Below are 16,509 nucleotides of genomic sequence, written 5' to 3'. Positions count from 1 at the left end.
ATGAAAATACCTTAGATTGCTATAAATAAAGGAGGAAGAGGGACAGACACTATTCCCACCAAAACACTACTGACTTGACGTAAAGGTCACAGGAATGGGCTGATGGGGAATTGTATTAATGTATACTCATTATTCAAAATTATGGGTTTCACTAAGACACCGTCATATTCTAAGACACCATCACATATGTGTATCACGGACTTTACTCATGTTTCTCCTCCCCCAGCATGTACTCAGGCAGGACCCCTTCATTTTTCCAAAGTCGCCATTCTGTAAGTATGGTGTGTGTGTGTGTGTGTGTGTGTGTGTGTGTGTGTGTGTGTGTGTAGTTTATATCTAGACTCTGTACATAAGGGACAACATGAGTATTTATCTAATTTGGCTTACTTCACTCAGCACATGACCCTCCGTTCCATTCACTTTGTATCAAATTACTTTAATTTTACTCCACTGTGCCTGTATACATTTCTGTCTGTTAAGGAAAATGGTTCTAGGCCAGTTCTGATGTAAATTGTGCAGCAATAAACTTGTATCTTTGTAACTTATAGAGTCTTTCCCATCGTAGCCGCAGCACTCTTTCAAATTTTTATTAGAATTTTGTGCGAGAGTGTGTGCACACATGCACACACACAGGTACATGTGTGCATGTACTTGCACATGTGCATGTACTTGCATGTGTGTATGAGTCACAATATAAGTGTACATGAGGCCAGAGGACAACAGTCAAGATTCAGTTCTCCCTTTCCAGAAGTCAAATGCAGGTCATCATCCCTGCCTGGCATTTTATTTTTACTCTCATCCTTGGAGAGCTCACTACATGGTGGGTGCTGTGAACCTAGAACTTTCATTCACTCACTAAGTATGGTTTATCCCCATATGTTATGGAATGAAAATATCAGCTTTTAGTCAGTAGTTGCACTCACAGACAACCATAGCCATAACACCACAGACCTAGGCATCTAATGATTATTGCAAAGTTACTTATGAAGTATGAAATAGTCAAGTGTGGGGTAGGTAGCTCAGGCCTTTAAAACCAGCACTCAGGAGGCAGAGGCATGAGGATCTCTATGAGATCCAGGCCACTCTTACCAATCAGGTGAGTTCTGGGCTATCTGAAGCTACATAGAAGCTGTATCTGGGCTATATCTGAAACCCTCAAAAAACAAAAAACTATAAACGTGTTTTTAAAAAAGAAAGAAAAAGAAATAATTACACTGTTTAATTCCCATGATTATATTCTTATCTTACAGATACAGTGAAGTTTGTGCAGTAAGTATAATTTCCTTTATAAGAAAGTATATTCTCATCCTTTATGCTTCCATTAAAAATGTTGTTTGATGCGTTCTACGTATTTCTTTGAAGCACTAAGCAAATTCACTTTACTTTACTTGATTCAGACTCCATGTAAAAGGCTTTCATGTAAACTACTTACTCTATCAAATGATTCTGCTTACTACTTAAATTCTCTCTCCGTTGCTCCGCCCGTGACAGCACTGAGGAGACAGGATGAAGAGTACAATTTTAAGGAGAAAATATGTAGTATACTTAACATACTAGGCCATCTTCTCTGATGTATCTCAAGGTAAATTAAATGCATTAACTCAGGAGGGCAATCGTGTTGCAGCCAAGGAAAGTTGTATGAAGTGTGTTAGTTTGTTGTTCCTCAAAAGTGCACCCTAGGTGTACAGTTGGTGTGGGCAGCCTCTGTGGCTAAGCTACACACTGAACTGAGGGTTAAAGTTCGGCCTCTAAACCAGACTAAATATGAATCAAGACTTGCTTTCTTTGGCAGAGTTCCTAGACCAGTTACCTGAATGCATGTGAGTTGATTTTACACTTACCCTGACAGCAGGACACCCTAATCTAATACTCCCCGCAGCACAGCCTGGCCTTTCAGGTCTGCCTGTTGCCTTCATTTCAGCTGGAAGAGCAACCCCAGCCACTCTACGCTCCGTGTGTGTCCGTCTCCATCTTCAAGTCGTACTCTATCTGGGGAACACCTGACTACCCTCCAACAATTTCAACCCAAGTCCTACGCCGCCCCCTTCCCCTTAATGGGCTCTTGGTGTAGTTAAGTGGTAGACAACATTATCAGCCCAGGCAACTCCTTAACCTTAACCACGTTATTTTATGTGAAAGGAAGAAAGCATGTGCCCCGAAGACACTGTGTTTCCCATTTTACAGATTCACGATAAACGAATTGTTCATCTTGTTGATTTCCGTGTGCCCCGCCCCCACACAATTGTATCGCCTTGAAGGACTTTTTCTTCATAAAAATGGGTTGCTATGAAAAACTAAGGGTCTTGGAAGAAGAGTTGAGATAACATGCAAAAAAAAATCATAGGTATACAGACCAGCCCAGAGGTCTAATGAATAGATTCGTGATGATAAGAAGGCAATTAGAAACCCAGTGAGTTCTGTCTATCTCCCTCTCCCCCGCCCCCACCCCTTCCCACCTCCTCCCCTACCCCCACCTCCACCTCCCACCTCTGGCTCTACCATAGCATCTCTCAACTTGCAGGTCACAAACCCCTTTAGGGGTCACATATCAGATACCCTACATGTCAGGTATTTACGCTGCAATTCATAGAAGCAGCAAAATTACAGTTATGACGTAGCAATGAAAATAATTCTATGGTTGGGGTCACCACAATACAAGGAACTGTGTTAAAGGGTTGCAGCATGAGGAAGACTGAGAGCCACTGCCCTGGCATTTTATCACAGCATAAGACAAAAGCACTCGATGGACTTTTAGCAAGTTCTCAAGTCGTGTGAAACTTAAAGCAGCTAGAAGTTTACTGAATGATTATTATTCCAATATATCCTGACAAGGCTAGAGTTGGGTTTTATAAATAAATGGAATTTCAGATGAAAAATAAAATTCTCTTTATATGCCCTCCCTGCCTCCAGAAACTTATTCGAAATAAAGTACAGCGGACACGATTAAGCAGCATTTGCTAAAATAGTGGGACATTCCCATTAGGGATACTCTCTACCGCTGACAGAATCACCCACCAGCAAGACGCTCACCAACCTTACGCAGGAAGAACTGGAATTTCCTTCTCCATTAACACTGACTAAAGGAAGAAACAGAATTTTTTGTAGATTATGGGACAAATACCATTAATGAGCCAACATTTCAATTTAGTAACAGGGTTAATAAAACACATTGCTTTGACTCTGTTGCCGAGTGTAATCAGTGGAGAATATGCGTCAGGTGCATGGACCTGAGTCGCTGACAAGCACCCTGCAAACCGTAATGTAGTTCCGTGCAGACTCTACTATGACTGAGGACTGTGTCATTACACTCTGCCTTTCTTGTTACTTTATAATAGACATTCACACTGACCATTGTTAGGAGTCCAGCTGATTCCCTGGAAGTGTGGAAATGGAGAAGGGAGAAGGGAATTGCTCAGCCATAAGCTCCAAAGCCCAGGGCAGAGGCAGCCCTTCCAGTCACGCTGTTAGAAACACTTGTTGGTCCCCGAACACAAGAAGCTGGTCTTCCAGTATGGTTTCTGCTTGAAACAAACTGTTAGGATTTTAAGAGCCACTTATGTAAGCCACGCCCACTGGTGCAGGCCCAGCACTGAGCACCTACAAGGACTTGGTGTGTAAGCTAAGCTAAAAGGAGGAACTGATTTTAGCAACCACGAGGAAGTTGACCAGCGTCTAAGTCAATAAGCTTCTAACATAGAAGGACGTGGGCTAAAGAATCCTTGCTGCTGTGAACAGTACCGTGGGATTTGGCTCTGCTTCACTGGCCTACCCACTTTGAAGTACAACTCCCTCTCCAGTTGCTTTAGAAATGCAGGGGAAAAACTGCCCTCCAGAAGAGTCTGTCTGTACCACACCCTTCCCAGTTATCTGACACTGATTCTCTGGGAGGCATCGTATAACTTGGTAAGTTGTAGCTTAATGATGCCAATGTAAAATGAACTCTCATCTATTGATAGGTGATTAGCCAACGCCATTGGCTTCCCGCTTTCATGGTGGACAAGTCCATTTCGCCTCTGTTTGTTTATCCACTTCCCACTCCTAAGCTATAGCGTCTTTAAGCTCTCCTTTGAACTGGGTAGAACATCTTATAACAAGTTAGGGTCCTTAAGCCCATGTTCCCTTTATATCAGCGTGAAAAGAATCATTTCCTACCATCTGGAAAATTGTTTTGAAATTTGGGGACAATGTTGCTATGTGATGTTGATGTTCCTGGTTAGCACTGTTGAATGGAATTATAAATACAGATGTTCCCAGGAAAAGCCAGAAGCCTTGGGACCAGAGGGAGACCAAGGCAGCCAAGGAATAGAAGGGAAGGAGCTGGAGAGATGGGTTAATGGTTAAGAGTACACAGTGCTCTTGTAGAGAGGACCAGGATTCAGTTCCCAGCACCCACATCTTTCAATACCAGCTCTGGGAGACCCAACATGCTCTTCTGGTCTCTGCAGGCATTTGTACTCAGGTACAGACTCTCTCTGTGTCTCTTTCTCTCTGTCTCTGTCTCTGTCCTCTTCTCTTCTCTTCTCTTCTCTCTCTCTCTCTCAAAAAATAAAGAATGGAGAAGAACGTTTATTTCACGCTATCAATGAAAGAGAGAGAAGCAGCAGTGACCTGACCAGAAAGGGAGTACTGTCCTCTGTCTGTAGTTTCATGGACACACGGCCGTTCCTACAGCAGAGCCTATTAGGACAAGGCTGGTCCACTGACTGTGATGGAGCATCCCGTGTTTGTTGTGCTCACTCAGATTTCAGAAATCCAACTGACATTATTCATCACGTCTTTTAAGCGTGAAGCCAGTATAACTCCTTAAAATGCTAGTAGCACGTGAGTACAGTTAAACAAAAGTGCAGACTGGTAATAAATTGAAAATGATGAGGGAGTGATATATGATACATGTAGGGCGCTATGCAGCTGATTATAAAATTCCTCTGTCTAGGCTTTCTTCCTGACGATTGATGATGAAAACATGGGGGATTTTTTCTGCTGGAAAAAAAATATGAAGGTTTAAAGTAAAACATACTCTGAGTCTGATGCATTGTGGGTTTACATAAAAATTACAAAATATACCCCAGGTCTCTCAATCCAAGTATATCCTCTGTTATAAAAGTAAATTAGCCATTTTTATATTCAAAAAATGGCAGCATAAATTTTTCCAGTATACATTGCATTCCTCATTCAGAACTTGATTGCAAGAACAAGCCTGATATTCAGGAAACCATCCCTAGAAGTAGCTGGAATTTAGAGCCTTAAATAACTCTGCACAGAAGGAAACTGAATACAAGAACATAAAAGCCTCAGTTTCTTTACGGATGCCATTTCTCAATGCTAGAGGTTTCTTTTATTAAAAACTTCCAGATGCATCATGAATAGGAGAAGTGGGTTAGGCTTCCAGGCTTTACTGTTGAAACTGTGGGCTGGGGATCCACAGCAGTGCAGCAGGAGGAAACGGCATTAGGAGACAGGGTTGCTTCGGTGACATTTCTTTGCTCGTAGGTTACAATGCCTTTATTTGGCATATGATCCTTCTTGCCTTCCTTACTTGATCAGCCCTATCTTTGCTGCTTTCTAGATAACTGACTTCTCCCATAAAGTAAAGCAGCTAGCTAAAAAAAAAAATAATAATAAATAAAACATGCTTTTTCGTCTAGACGTCCTTCAAGTCCATAGATTGAGACTTCTGTAATCAAGAGAAAATTGCTCACCACTGACTTTTACAGTTGCAGGGTGTTCTACTGCACATCCTTCAAGATGACCAGGGCAGCAGGTGCTGTAATCACTCAAACAACTGTCCCCAGCCTGCTGTTCATACAGCAACCAACGGTGCTGATGGCAGTGGACATCAGTGGCATGGAGAGGATTGTCTTTCAATTTCCCTTCTGCAGCGCTTTCTACAGTGGGGGCTGGAACAGATTTATACTTTCTCTGCAAAGCACACTGCATACCTCACCCATTATTGTATACAATAGTGTTAATTTCTGGAGACTCTTTCTATAACTGCTAGAACCTGCAACCCATGCTAATACGCAAATTCAAATAAGTAGTCATATCTGTTTCATCACTTTCTCTATAAACACGCTTAATGATGCATTCATGATTGGCATTTTGCTGCATGTGTGTATGTGTGAAGGTGTCAGGTTCCCTGAAACTAGAGTTACAGACAGTTGTGTACTGCCCTGTGGGTGCTGGGAATTGAACTTGGGCCCTTAACTTGCAGAGCCATCTCTCCAGCCCCTATATAATTAGAAGTGTTCCTAGGGTAGAATTCTGGAGAGGAGTTCTGTGCTGTGTGTATGAGGTAAAATCGGGAATGTTTCAGTTTTCACGAGTTCAACTGAAGTTGTTGTAGACACTCCAAAGACTTACCTGGATGTGTCTCTGGATATCAGAAGCAAGACAACAACCTCACATTATTCTGGAGTCTATGAAATTTGAAATTTGAAGCAAAAAAAAAAAGTTGCCCATTTCACAAATTCAATTGCATTTAGTTCTTTGTTTTCCTAGATACCGAATGCTAGCCCCAAATTGAGAGCCGTGAACCCATCTATTTACCAGCCAAACAGCAAATGTGCCCAACGTAAATGTGAAATCAGGGAGCTAGAGCTAAAGCCCAGTTAACAGAGGGCTTCCTAAAGCGAGTTACATAAAACCAGGCTTAATGGTGCACACCAGCTGCCATGGCCCCTACACAGTGAGACAGGAGGATCAGATCAAGTTCAGGGTCATCCCCTACCTCATTTTCATTCCAAGGACAGCCTGAAACTACTTAAGACTTTGTGTAAATAATGTAAAATGTGATGGGTTTTAGATATCTTGAATATAAGAGACTGTAGCCTTCAAACCTTAAAGAAATCCCTTGCTTCCTCCACCAATCTTTTCTATTGCAAACACAGGTCAAGAATGAGGTCAGCTGTGGGTATAACTGGAAAGGAGACTATAGAAGAGGGAGGGGCGTCCTGTGATTCAGCTCAGTTCCTCCTCCTCGTGGCCTCAAGGAGGAGGTGCTGGTCACCTCGTGCCTCCTCCTCAAGGAATTCTGTCATCCAGGGACCTATAGAATGGCCATGAAGGAATACAGGACACCAGTGAAAAGTAAGTGTGAGTCTCCACTTACTTCAGCATCCCACTCAGATGTATTTATTCCTTGACATCATTGAGTTTTAAGTAGGTTTTTTTTTCCTATAAAGACTTGTAGAACAAATCCCAAAAGATACCAACAAATATCCATGTTTGGAAATCAGGCATCTGGGCTACCACAGTCTTTTTTAAGCAAAACAAACCAAAAACGGGGGGGGGGGGGAGTGGGGGCGAATGAAAAGTGTTAAGGATCCTGCTACATAAAAACCACAGAATGAAATTTCACCCATTTTGGCAGAACAAGGAGGGTGGGGATGCTTCTGTGTTTAGCCCATCCCGAGCTTCAGCCTGCAGCCCAGACTGATTCATGCCTTGTTTCCACATTCTCAGCTTCCATTAAACTACCAAGTATTGTTTATCAAGGCGTAGGAGGGAACTAAAGCACTTTTTCTTGATAGGTCTTGGATGGCTTCCACTCAAGATAACAGACTGATGCTATTTGGATAAGTGTCTACTGGGGATCCCCTTATGTCAGAAAAATGCCCCCCGGCTACAGAATAGTCCTGATTCTGGCAAGTCTCCTCGCCTGCTCCCGTCTACCTAATCCCCGGGATGATTGAACATTCCTTCTCCATTCCCTAAACCTGCCAGTCAGACAATGCTCTCATCAACACCATGTGCTTCGCTCTGCACGATGACAGAACAACGGGAAGCAAAGTAGGCTACCACCGCCCTACAGGAGGGCTTGTTCCTACACATTCGTGTTAGAATGAGCAAGAGGGGACTGAAGTCCATGAAAGATTAATCCTCTCTCTCTGTTCGATAACTCCCAGCTCATCAAAACATGAAATTAGTAGCAAAAGGGACGTTTAAAGAAACAGCTCCTTAGTTTACAGACAAGCATAGCAAGCAAGTTAAACACGGAACGCTGCTTCAAGACGCGATTTGTCCTTGGCCCTTGGACTAGGGCACTTTGCCAGCTGTCACTACAAGACCAACTGAAAGGGCCACGCCCAAACTGTTGTTCTCGTTAGAAGCAAAACAATTTAACACGAATGCTTGGCGGCCCTGGCTTGTCACACTGTGTCGTTTAGTCTTACAAGAGAATGCCTGACACTATCACTAAATAACATTCAAGCAATTGCATTCATGGTCTACAAGCTGCTTCCAATGCTCCGTTATACAACTAAGATCTACACGTTATGACTCAACTGCTTGCTGCACTCAATCTGCTCAGTCTCTTTGGAAGACAAAAAGGTGTGGCCTACACGAAAAGATAGTAAGAAACAGTTTTCTACGCTTTATATAAGGAAGGTATTTATGGGGTCTTCTGAAACCGTGGAAAATTTGTCCTCCAGCCAGACACCTGTGCCTGTGTCACTCCCAGTTATGAATGTGAGGTTTTTCAATTTACCTACACTTGCTCTCACTTCATGTATAACCGTTTTCAAAGATGTGGAAGGTGTTCAGGAGCCTCAGGAAAGATCTAATGATCTAAACCTCTTCTGTTCGGCTGCATGGCTCCTACCTTCTCCGTCAGCTTCGACATAGATGCTCTTCCATGAACACGCCTGATTTATATATGCTTTTAGGTAAGACACCAAGTGAAAGCCCAAGACAGAATCCTATCCACAATGAGCCAACATAGTCTCTCATCTAAGGGTCAGACTTTGTAGAGGTCAAGCCCCCAGTGCCCATTGTACCTCCAAGGTCCAGCTACCTCAAAGTCTCTGCTAAACAGAGCTTTGATGGATAACATTTTTGTTGTTGTTCATTTTTCTGGAGTTTCCCCAAAGCAAAACCTTTCTAGAATAAAGCTCCTCTTGAGTTCACCAGTGAAGTAAATGTAAGTTGTCAGGGAGACCCAGATGATCTAAAACTAGACTGCAGTGGATAACTGCCCAACTACAAATTTATTACAATCCTTAAAGTGGGTGAGATATAAATTATACCTCAGGAAAGCTACTAAAACTAAGTCTGAACATGAGTCCGATAGCTAAGCTGTCTGTAAATATCCGATTCAAAGCTACAAAGATACCTTTGGCTACCCCACGCTCAGGTAGCCCAAGTTCTATGAACTTTAGTCAGACTTCACCAGAAATGTCAAAAGACCTCCCTGTAACATTGATAGCATAACTTAAGAGACCGATAGCAATATCCGCAAAGAACCAGACATGACACATGCAGCAAAAAGTGAAACATTAGTGTGATTGTGTGTGTGGATACATACATGCAGAGCTGCTCAGTTGAGCGTGGTTTTAGTTCAAAGCTTGTTAATTAGACACTCGGTTCTGGGCAAGCGTCTCAAGGAGTCTTTTCTCACCTATAACCTGTAACTCTGTGCCTTAGAGTTAAGTAGCAAGGAAAATAACTGATTTAAGGGTTGGGCTCAGTCGTGTAGCTTTGCAGTGAAATGCAGAAAGAACGTTGAAGAGGCAAAAAGATAAAAGGCAGCTACATAACTTAACCCACACCCACTAAAACATCAGAGTGTTCACAAGAACCATCACTCTCCAGGAAAGCCTTTTCTGATTTTTTTTTTTGGTGGGTTTTTTATTTTTCAGATGAGTAAAAGGAACACACTTTGGTTCTCTGGTTCAACCAAGTCACACATCATCAGTAGCAGGTCCAGAATCCCACCCCGGGGGTAACCTGCTCTAAATGTTCATTCTCCATTCCTCATTAAGTCTTCGACTTCCTTCCCCTCAGATGTGGGTGTGAATACTCCTCACCTTGACTTTAGTGTGTTCTATTTTCCCTGAGTCTTGGTCTCCTCACCTAGATCACTAGAAGTTAATTTTCCGGGTTATTATGAAAATTAGAAAGGACATCTCTTACATTAAGAAACTATTCAATAAACAGCTCATCCTTCTCTCACAGAAGTTCCTTCCTGTGGGGGGGGGGGAACAACAACAAATTACAAATTTTATTATTTCCTTACATCCTACCTGGAGATCCTCTTCAGGAACTTGAGTCTATCAAGAGCTATTAAAGCAAACACAAACAACATAGCGTTCCTTTTTTATTTTTCCCCCCTATGGGCCTCTGGCTTTATTCCTGAGACTGTCAACAAGAGTGTCAACTTCAAGGGGTGGGCATCTGTCCACAGGAACTGAGCTGAGGTCACAGGCCTGTCTAGCTCTGTCCTACAAACAGATGTCTTTGGGACAACTCTTAGTCACAGTGGGCCACAGCTAGAGTCAAACCAGGTGGGAAGCGTTGTATCTCCTTTCTAATCCTTGGCTGGCCCGCTCATTCCCTAAGACAATATTTCACTACTGACTGTATTTCAAAATGGTTTTCTCCAGGATACAGTGCCTTTATTTGTGTAATGCCTGATTGTTATGCAAGCAGAAGGAAGTGTTTCCAGAACAGTGATTATTTTGGTTCATGAGCTGGCAGGTACACTCCTTCCAAGAGTTACTGCTTAAGAAGCCAGGTAAATTCTGATGTGATGTGGGTCTCTAGTGGTGGTGAGGAGGTAAAGCATCTGTTACTTAGAGCCAACCCCTTCTCCCCCCCAAAAAGCAGCCAAGGAAATCCCATTTAAACTGTCCTGTCATGATGAGAAACACTCCACAGTAATTGTCCAAGATAACATAAGGCCAACTCTAAACATACCAGCTTTCTTCCAGATCTGGTGATAATTAGGTTACATTTAACATCATGAACCATATCTTTACAGAGAACAGAACTCAGAGCGGCAGAGGTCACTTTCCAGCTTTTTACCAAACTCAGTTAAGAATCCAGCAGATTAAACAGGAACCGCTTTAAACACAGTTAGCGGAAACAGTATATACCAAAAGTCCCGGACTCCAAAGGGTGTGGTCGCTGACTCTCCGCACCAGGTGTCTGCAGAATTTAAATAATCCCAAGCAGCGATGAGGTGATTATGTATTTAATCCTCTGCTGGAAATGTGACTTCCTTAAATATCTGACTCCTGAGGTCTGCCCCAGCTTAAAATGACTAGGGACGAAAGCCGCATTTTCAAATCTTAACTCCTTGATTTTTCTTCTAACATAAGAGGTAACTTAAAATTTTAAACGTTCACATATAACTTTGTATGTGAATGTGTATATACATATATGTATTATATATGTAATATACATATATATAAAATTTCCCCTGTGTGTTGGAGGTTAAACCCAGAGTCTTATACATGATGGACTAGTGCTCTAAAACTGAGCTATGTCAAGATCTCCAAACTTTTTTTTTTAACGTTTTGATTTTAAGACTGAATCTTACTAAGTTGTAACCTAGGCAGGCAATGAACTTGCAATCCTCCTGCCTCAGCCTACTGCATAGCTGGGATAAGAGGGTATTTTGGTTTTTTATTGGGGGGGTGTTTTTTGTTTTTGTTTTTTTAACTATCATTCCAGCACTGTCTTCTCAGTCAAAAGCCTTTATTTGAAAAGTATATATTTCCAGTATGGTGAGGAATATAACTGGATATATAATTGAGCCACAGGGCCAGTGAGGTGGCCCAGTGGATAAAGGCACTTGTCACAGGGCCTGACTTTAATCCCTGGGGTCCACTTGGTGGAATTACTAAGAGAACTCCTGCAAGTTGCTCTCTGATCTCCATACAAGTGCTACTGTGAACGCACAATGTGAACACAGACAGACACGCTAAATTGAATTCTTAGAAAAGCTTTCTAAGTGTATATGCTGTACAACCTGACGTTCATATTTTAAACTGTGTAAGGTGGCAGCTGTGTTGGCTGTGACAAAAAAATAATCTAGGATATGTTTTAAAAATACAGGAACTAGCCTTTCCTTATACAACCATTCACCACTTAACAGAGAGAATTGTGTTGTTTGACAATTTCCGACACTGTGCTTATCCATATTGAAATGGCTACATCGGGGCTGGGGATTTAGCTCAGTGGTAGAGCGCTTACCTAGGAAGCGCAAGGCCCTGGGTTCGGTCCCAGCTCCGAAAAAAAGAACCAAAAAAAAAAAAAAAAAAAAAAAAGAAATGGCTACATCACCAAAAAATGATGGAATCTCGTGAGATCTCCATCCTGCATAGCGTGATCTGTCCTTGTACTATGCAACACCAGAGTATAATATTCTTAAACATTAAATAAAGTGTAAAAGAATCACTCTACATGCCTGATAAGTGAAACTAAAACGTTCATAATAAATGAATTACAGTGTTTATCTGAAAAAGACACTAACACTTGTGGGGTTTTATGACGTACAATCTTGAATCCACCCAATGTTTCCAATGGCCATCATCCAAGAACTTTCAAGTTGTTAAATCTACAGATAAATACCAAGTCTCAGAGGTCTGTGAATGGAGAGTTACAATTACCCTGGCTGGGTGGGGGTTGGGGAGGAGTGATATTCATTAATGTCTCTCTTTCCTATTCTCTTAGGTATTGTCATTAAAACTGCTCCCTGAAACTTCACAGAAATCCGGTAAAAACATAAGAACCTGTCCTGCATTGGGATTGTAGTAGTTCATATTGGGAGTTCAAGATAAAGAAGAATCTTCATCTTCTGCTTCAGGACAGGGGAGAGAGCCTCGTTGGAGAGAGAGAATACAAGCCGGCAAGGAGGTAAAGGTTATTCACACATCTGTTTACCAGAGGCACACGACAAACTGTACTGGTAAAGCATTAGACACCGGGGAATTCAGAATCAAGAGTTCAACAGCCATTTTTACCACCACCAACAACAACAAAATGACAGTGTTTAATAAGCCCGTGAAAGGCTTTCAATGTGAGATCCTAAGAACTCTCTTTATATATACCATCGTGCCTATTATATTATATCATCCCTAACATCCTCGCTTTCCCATAGCAGACCTTAGCATGCTGCATAAAGCAATATTTAGGGCTTTTCTGCCATCTTTTGGACTGAGACATGTTGGTTCTATTAAAGCAGGTTGGGTCTGCAGTCTTTCTTCACTGTTATTACAAGTAGACTTGACAGCACAAGACACACACACACACACCCTTTTTTTTTTCCTTTTTTCCAGTGTTCTGCTGTGAAGGAAACATTGTTAAATGAGGTCCATTTTACCTGCTGGGCAGTTGCACTCTGAAGGTGCCTCCCTGGCGATTCTTATTTTAGCCATATGTTCATAGGATTTCTGTGGGGAAAGCAGAGGGATTGACACAGTATCAGTAGCTCTGAGGAGAACTGGACTCTCAGGGGCTCTCTGGCCACATGCCTGCTTTGCCAGCATCTGATAGCTTGCATAAGGAGTATTTACATACGTACTTGGACTCTTGTCAAAAAGTAACAGAATCCAAGTCCTAAAATAAGACAATGACCACTAACATGGTAGCAGGATTGCAGGCTTTTGGCTAACATCTTTCTCCAGTCCTCAATTATCACCACCCCCTCCTTCAGCCCAAGCATAGGCGGTCAGTGCAAACGCCAAGCAGTGATACATGGCAGGTCTGAAGACACTGGCCAAGAGCACAAGTGTGAATGTTAACTCTACACAGCCTCTCCAATTGGAAGTCAATAAAAAATTAAATTAAGGGGTTGGGGATTTAGCTCGGTGGTAGAGCGCTTGCCTAGGAAGCGCAAGGCCCTGGGTTCAGTCCCCAGCTCCGAAAAAAAAAAAAAAAAAAAGAACCAAAAAAAAAATTAAATTAAAGCCCCCTGACCTGAATTGAAAGCAACCTTGAAGATAACTCTCGGCCTACCTTCCTTAATATCTGCACTGCGTCCTTTACCAAATATAAAACTTTTTCAAAGTGTTTGAACATAAAAAAAGATTCGAAGGGTGGAATTTATGATTCTGAATCGCGATAGGATTGTTTCACTTGAAAGTGATTACCTTTGTATATTAATAACACCTGTTTTCCTAACCTTACCGGGGAAAGGAGATATGAGATCTTATATCAACAATGGATAGCCTCTGTTGAAGTGAGAGATCACAAGAGACTCCAGAAAACTACAAAGAAAGAAAATTCTCCTCCACACACTCCTGTTATTCAGGTCACCTTTTCCTCTTTTAGACCCCCATATAGTTTAGCATGCGAGCACTATGGAAGACTACCGACTTGGTACTAATCCATACCCAAGGTATTTAACACACAGTCAAGCCAATGCAGGCAGTAAGGGTCGAAGCTAGCCCCGCACACAGTACCCACACCTGTGCAAAACAGAATTCACGTGCAAAATAACCAGCCTTTCACACCTGAGCCAAGAGCCGCTCCACTTTCTCCTGAACCATTGCCTTCAGCTCATCCATGGTGTCAGGCAGCGGATGGAAGGAAGGGGTCCCTTTAGCAGATTCAAGAGCAGCAATCCTCGCCTGGAGGTCGTTGGTTTTCACCCCAAGATACAAACAGAAAACCACAGCAACCACTGACAGGAGGGTCGCCAGGGCCGCGCACGAGGGCATGGTGCCGGCACAACGCTGTCCCAAGGGGCGCGGATCTTCAGATCCAGACTCTCGTCCCCCTCCCTTCCCTGCAAGCTTCTTCACCAACATTGTGGCAGAGTCGCCGGCCTCCGCTACGCCTTCCACTCTCTACCTCCTCCAATAATCTTAGAATGAGGGGAAGGGCTGGTTCCTGCAAAGTTCAGTCCCTGCAGCTGCACAACTAGTTGGTTGGAGATGGACCTGCGCGTGGCTCGGCGTCCGGATCAGCGGCGTGGACCGTCCTCCAGATTCCTTCTCCCCTTCCAGCTAGGAGTGAAAAGCACCCTCCGGCAGGGGACTGTGTGGCGCCGGGAGTGTGGGGGTCACAGCTGAAATGAAACCCACCAGGGCAGCTCTTCTAACCTTCCAAAATCCGACACCTCCTTAGTGGTCCCCCGCGCGGAGGCGCAGGGTCCGAGAGCCCCTCTCCCTGCTCCGACCTGTTGAGCCTGCCTGCCTATCTCTACCTCTTTCCACCCGCGGACCTGTCTCCCACCTGGATCAGTTCAAGGCCGAAAAGAAAAGGAAAAGCAGAGACCCAGCGAGAGCGCGGCCCCCGTAGGTGGTAAAGGAATAGAGAAAAGAGGGGAACCGAGTGACCCAAGCAGCGACCGCGAGCTGCGAGGCCCCGAAAGTATCTCCGCAGACCCGCGCGTGTGAGCCTTAAATACCCCGGGATGCTCTCGAGTGAGACAGTGCGCGCGCGCCTGAAGCGCGGACCGCCCCCTCCCGCAGGAGCCTCCTTATTAGCATAATATATTCACCTTCGCCCAGCCCGCCTGGACCCACGAAGGGGCGGGAGCGCGGGTGGGAGCGGAGCGGGAGGTTTATTAGCATAATATATGCAAATAGCTACAGCAGCGGCTGTGATTGGAGAGGAGCTTGGAGACCCTTCTCCCTCCCACCACCGAGTAACTTCAGCGTCCCCCTAAGGCCACCTCTCTGGCCTTACTAAGGGCCGAATTGAGGTCTGCTGTGTGGAGTGACTTATACTGGCTTAGCCCAGCGCCCCCTCTCTATTTGGGTTAAAAAAAAAATGGAGAAATGGCCTCCTGAAGGGAAGAACGGAAGCAGAATGCTCCAACTCTCCGATCCTCTCTCAAAGGCAGCCGCAGAAGCTCCTCCGTCTCTCCCTTGTGCGACGTTTCCCTCCTCCCTCAGTTCGTTCCCACATGCCCAGAGGCGAAGTGTCTGGCTGACGTCTGCAGGGTACCTTCCCTACTTCCCTTCCTTCCCACGCCTTGCAGCAGATTCTCCAACCGACTGGGGAAGTTTTCTCGCCCCTCCCCCGTTTCCTCTTGTCTTGATGCTGTTCCACCCCCACCCCCACCCCCACCCCCAAGCTCTGGGCTCCTACTCTGTACTAGGGTGCTAATGTGTTTTCCTGATTCGCTGTTTTCTGTGTGTTTGAGGCATACACATTTCTCAGGATTTGAGAAAGAACTGAAGAATGAAGTCAATTTTTCCTCTTCCTTGACTCTCAGCTTGCTATCCCCTCCGGATCAAATTACAAAGTCTCTACTGGGATTTTTTTTTTTTTCTAAATTGATAACAAGTAGCATTTTGCATGCAATTGACTTTAGAGGGGGAAAAAAAAAAACCTAACTCTTCCTCCGAAAGACCTTCCTTTTTGCCTTCTCTCTTAAGAAATGCCACATATGTTTCTTTCCCCCTTTAACCGCTAACGGCAACCAGTTACTCACTACTAAAAATCAATGAACAAAATACCACACTGAGCAGTTGCATCTCATGTGTAAACTGTAGTGCCAAGGGAGAAACGGAATAAAGACGGGAGACATTAGTTGAAAGACTGTCTTCTAGACATATCAGGAAGCTTGGACCCATGAAATCTTAACAAGTGGTTGCATAAACAAGACCTCAAGACCTGAATAACTACAGTCCTCACATGCCAACCTGGATCGGGGAGCTTGCATGAGACCCCGTGCCTAGAAAAAGAGCTACCAACAATCAATACTGCTGGAGGAGACTCTGTTTTCTTCCCGGACCAGTCCACCGACTGTCATCTCTAAATACATATACATATGGG

General features: G+C 43.7%; 1 protein-coding gene across 4 annotated transcripts in view; it reads right to left on the bottom strand.

Annotated features, from left to right (window-relative positions):
- The window catches only part of Col25a1 (collagen type XXV alpha 1 chain), a 392,736-nt gene extending 377,633 nt beyond the window's left edge, over positions 1-15,103 (bottom strand). For 2 of the 4 annotated variants that reach the window (NM_001447416.1, XM_087634152.1), the window contains 2 exon segments: positions 13,103-13,172; positions 14,235-15,103. In NM_001447416.1, the coding sequence (NP_001434345.1) occupies positions 13,103-13,172; positions 14,235-14,531 (367 nt within the window). In that variant the 5' untranslated portion in view covers positions 14,532-15,103. 4 annotated transcript variants of the gene reach the window in all.
- Positions 15,104-16,509: the final 1,406 nt, after the last annotated feature.

This window comes from Rattus norvegicus, chromosome 2 (assembly GCF_021556685.1).
Source record: "Rattus norvegicus strain SHRSP/BbbUtx chromosome 2, alternate assembly SHRSP_T2T, whole genome shotgun sequence".
In the NCBI taxonomy this organism is placed as follows: Eukaryota; Metazoa; Chordata; class Mammalia; order Rodentia; family Muridae; genus Rattus; species Rattus norvegicus.
Note: the sequence above shows the minus strand (reverse complement) of the source record. Positions and strands in the feature narration are given on the sequence as shown.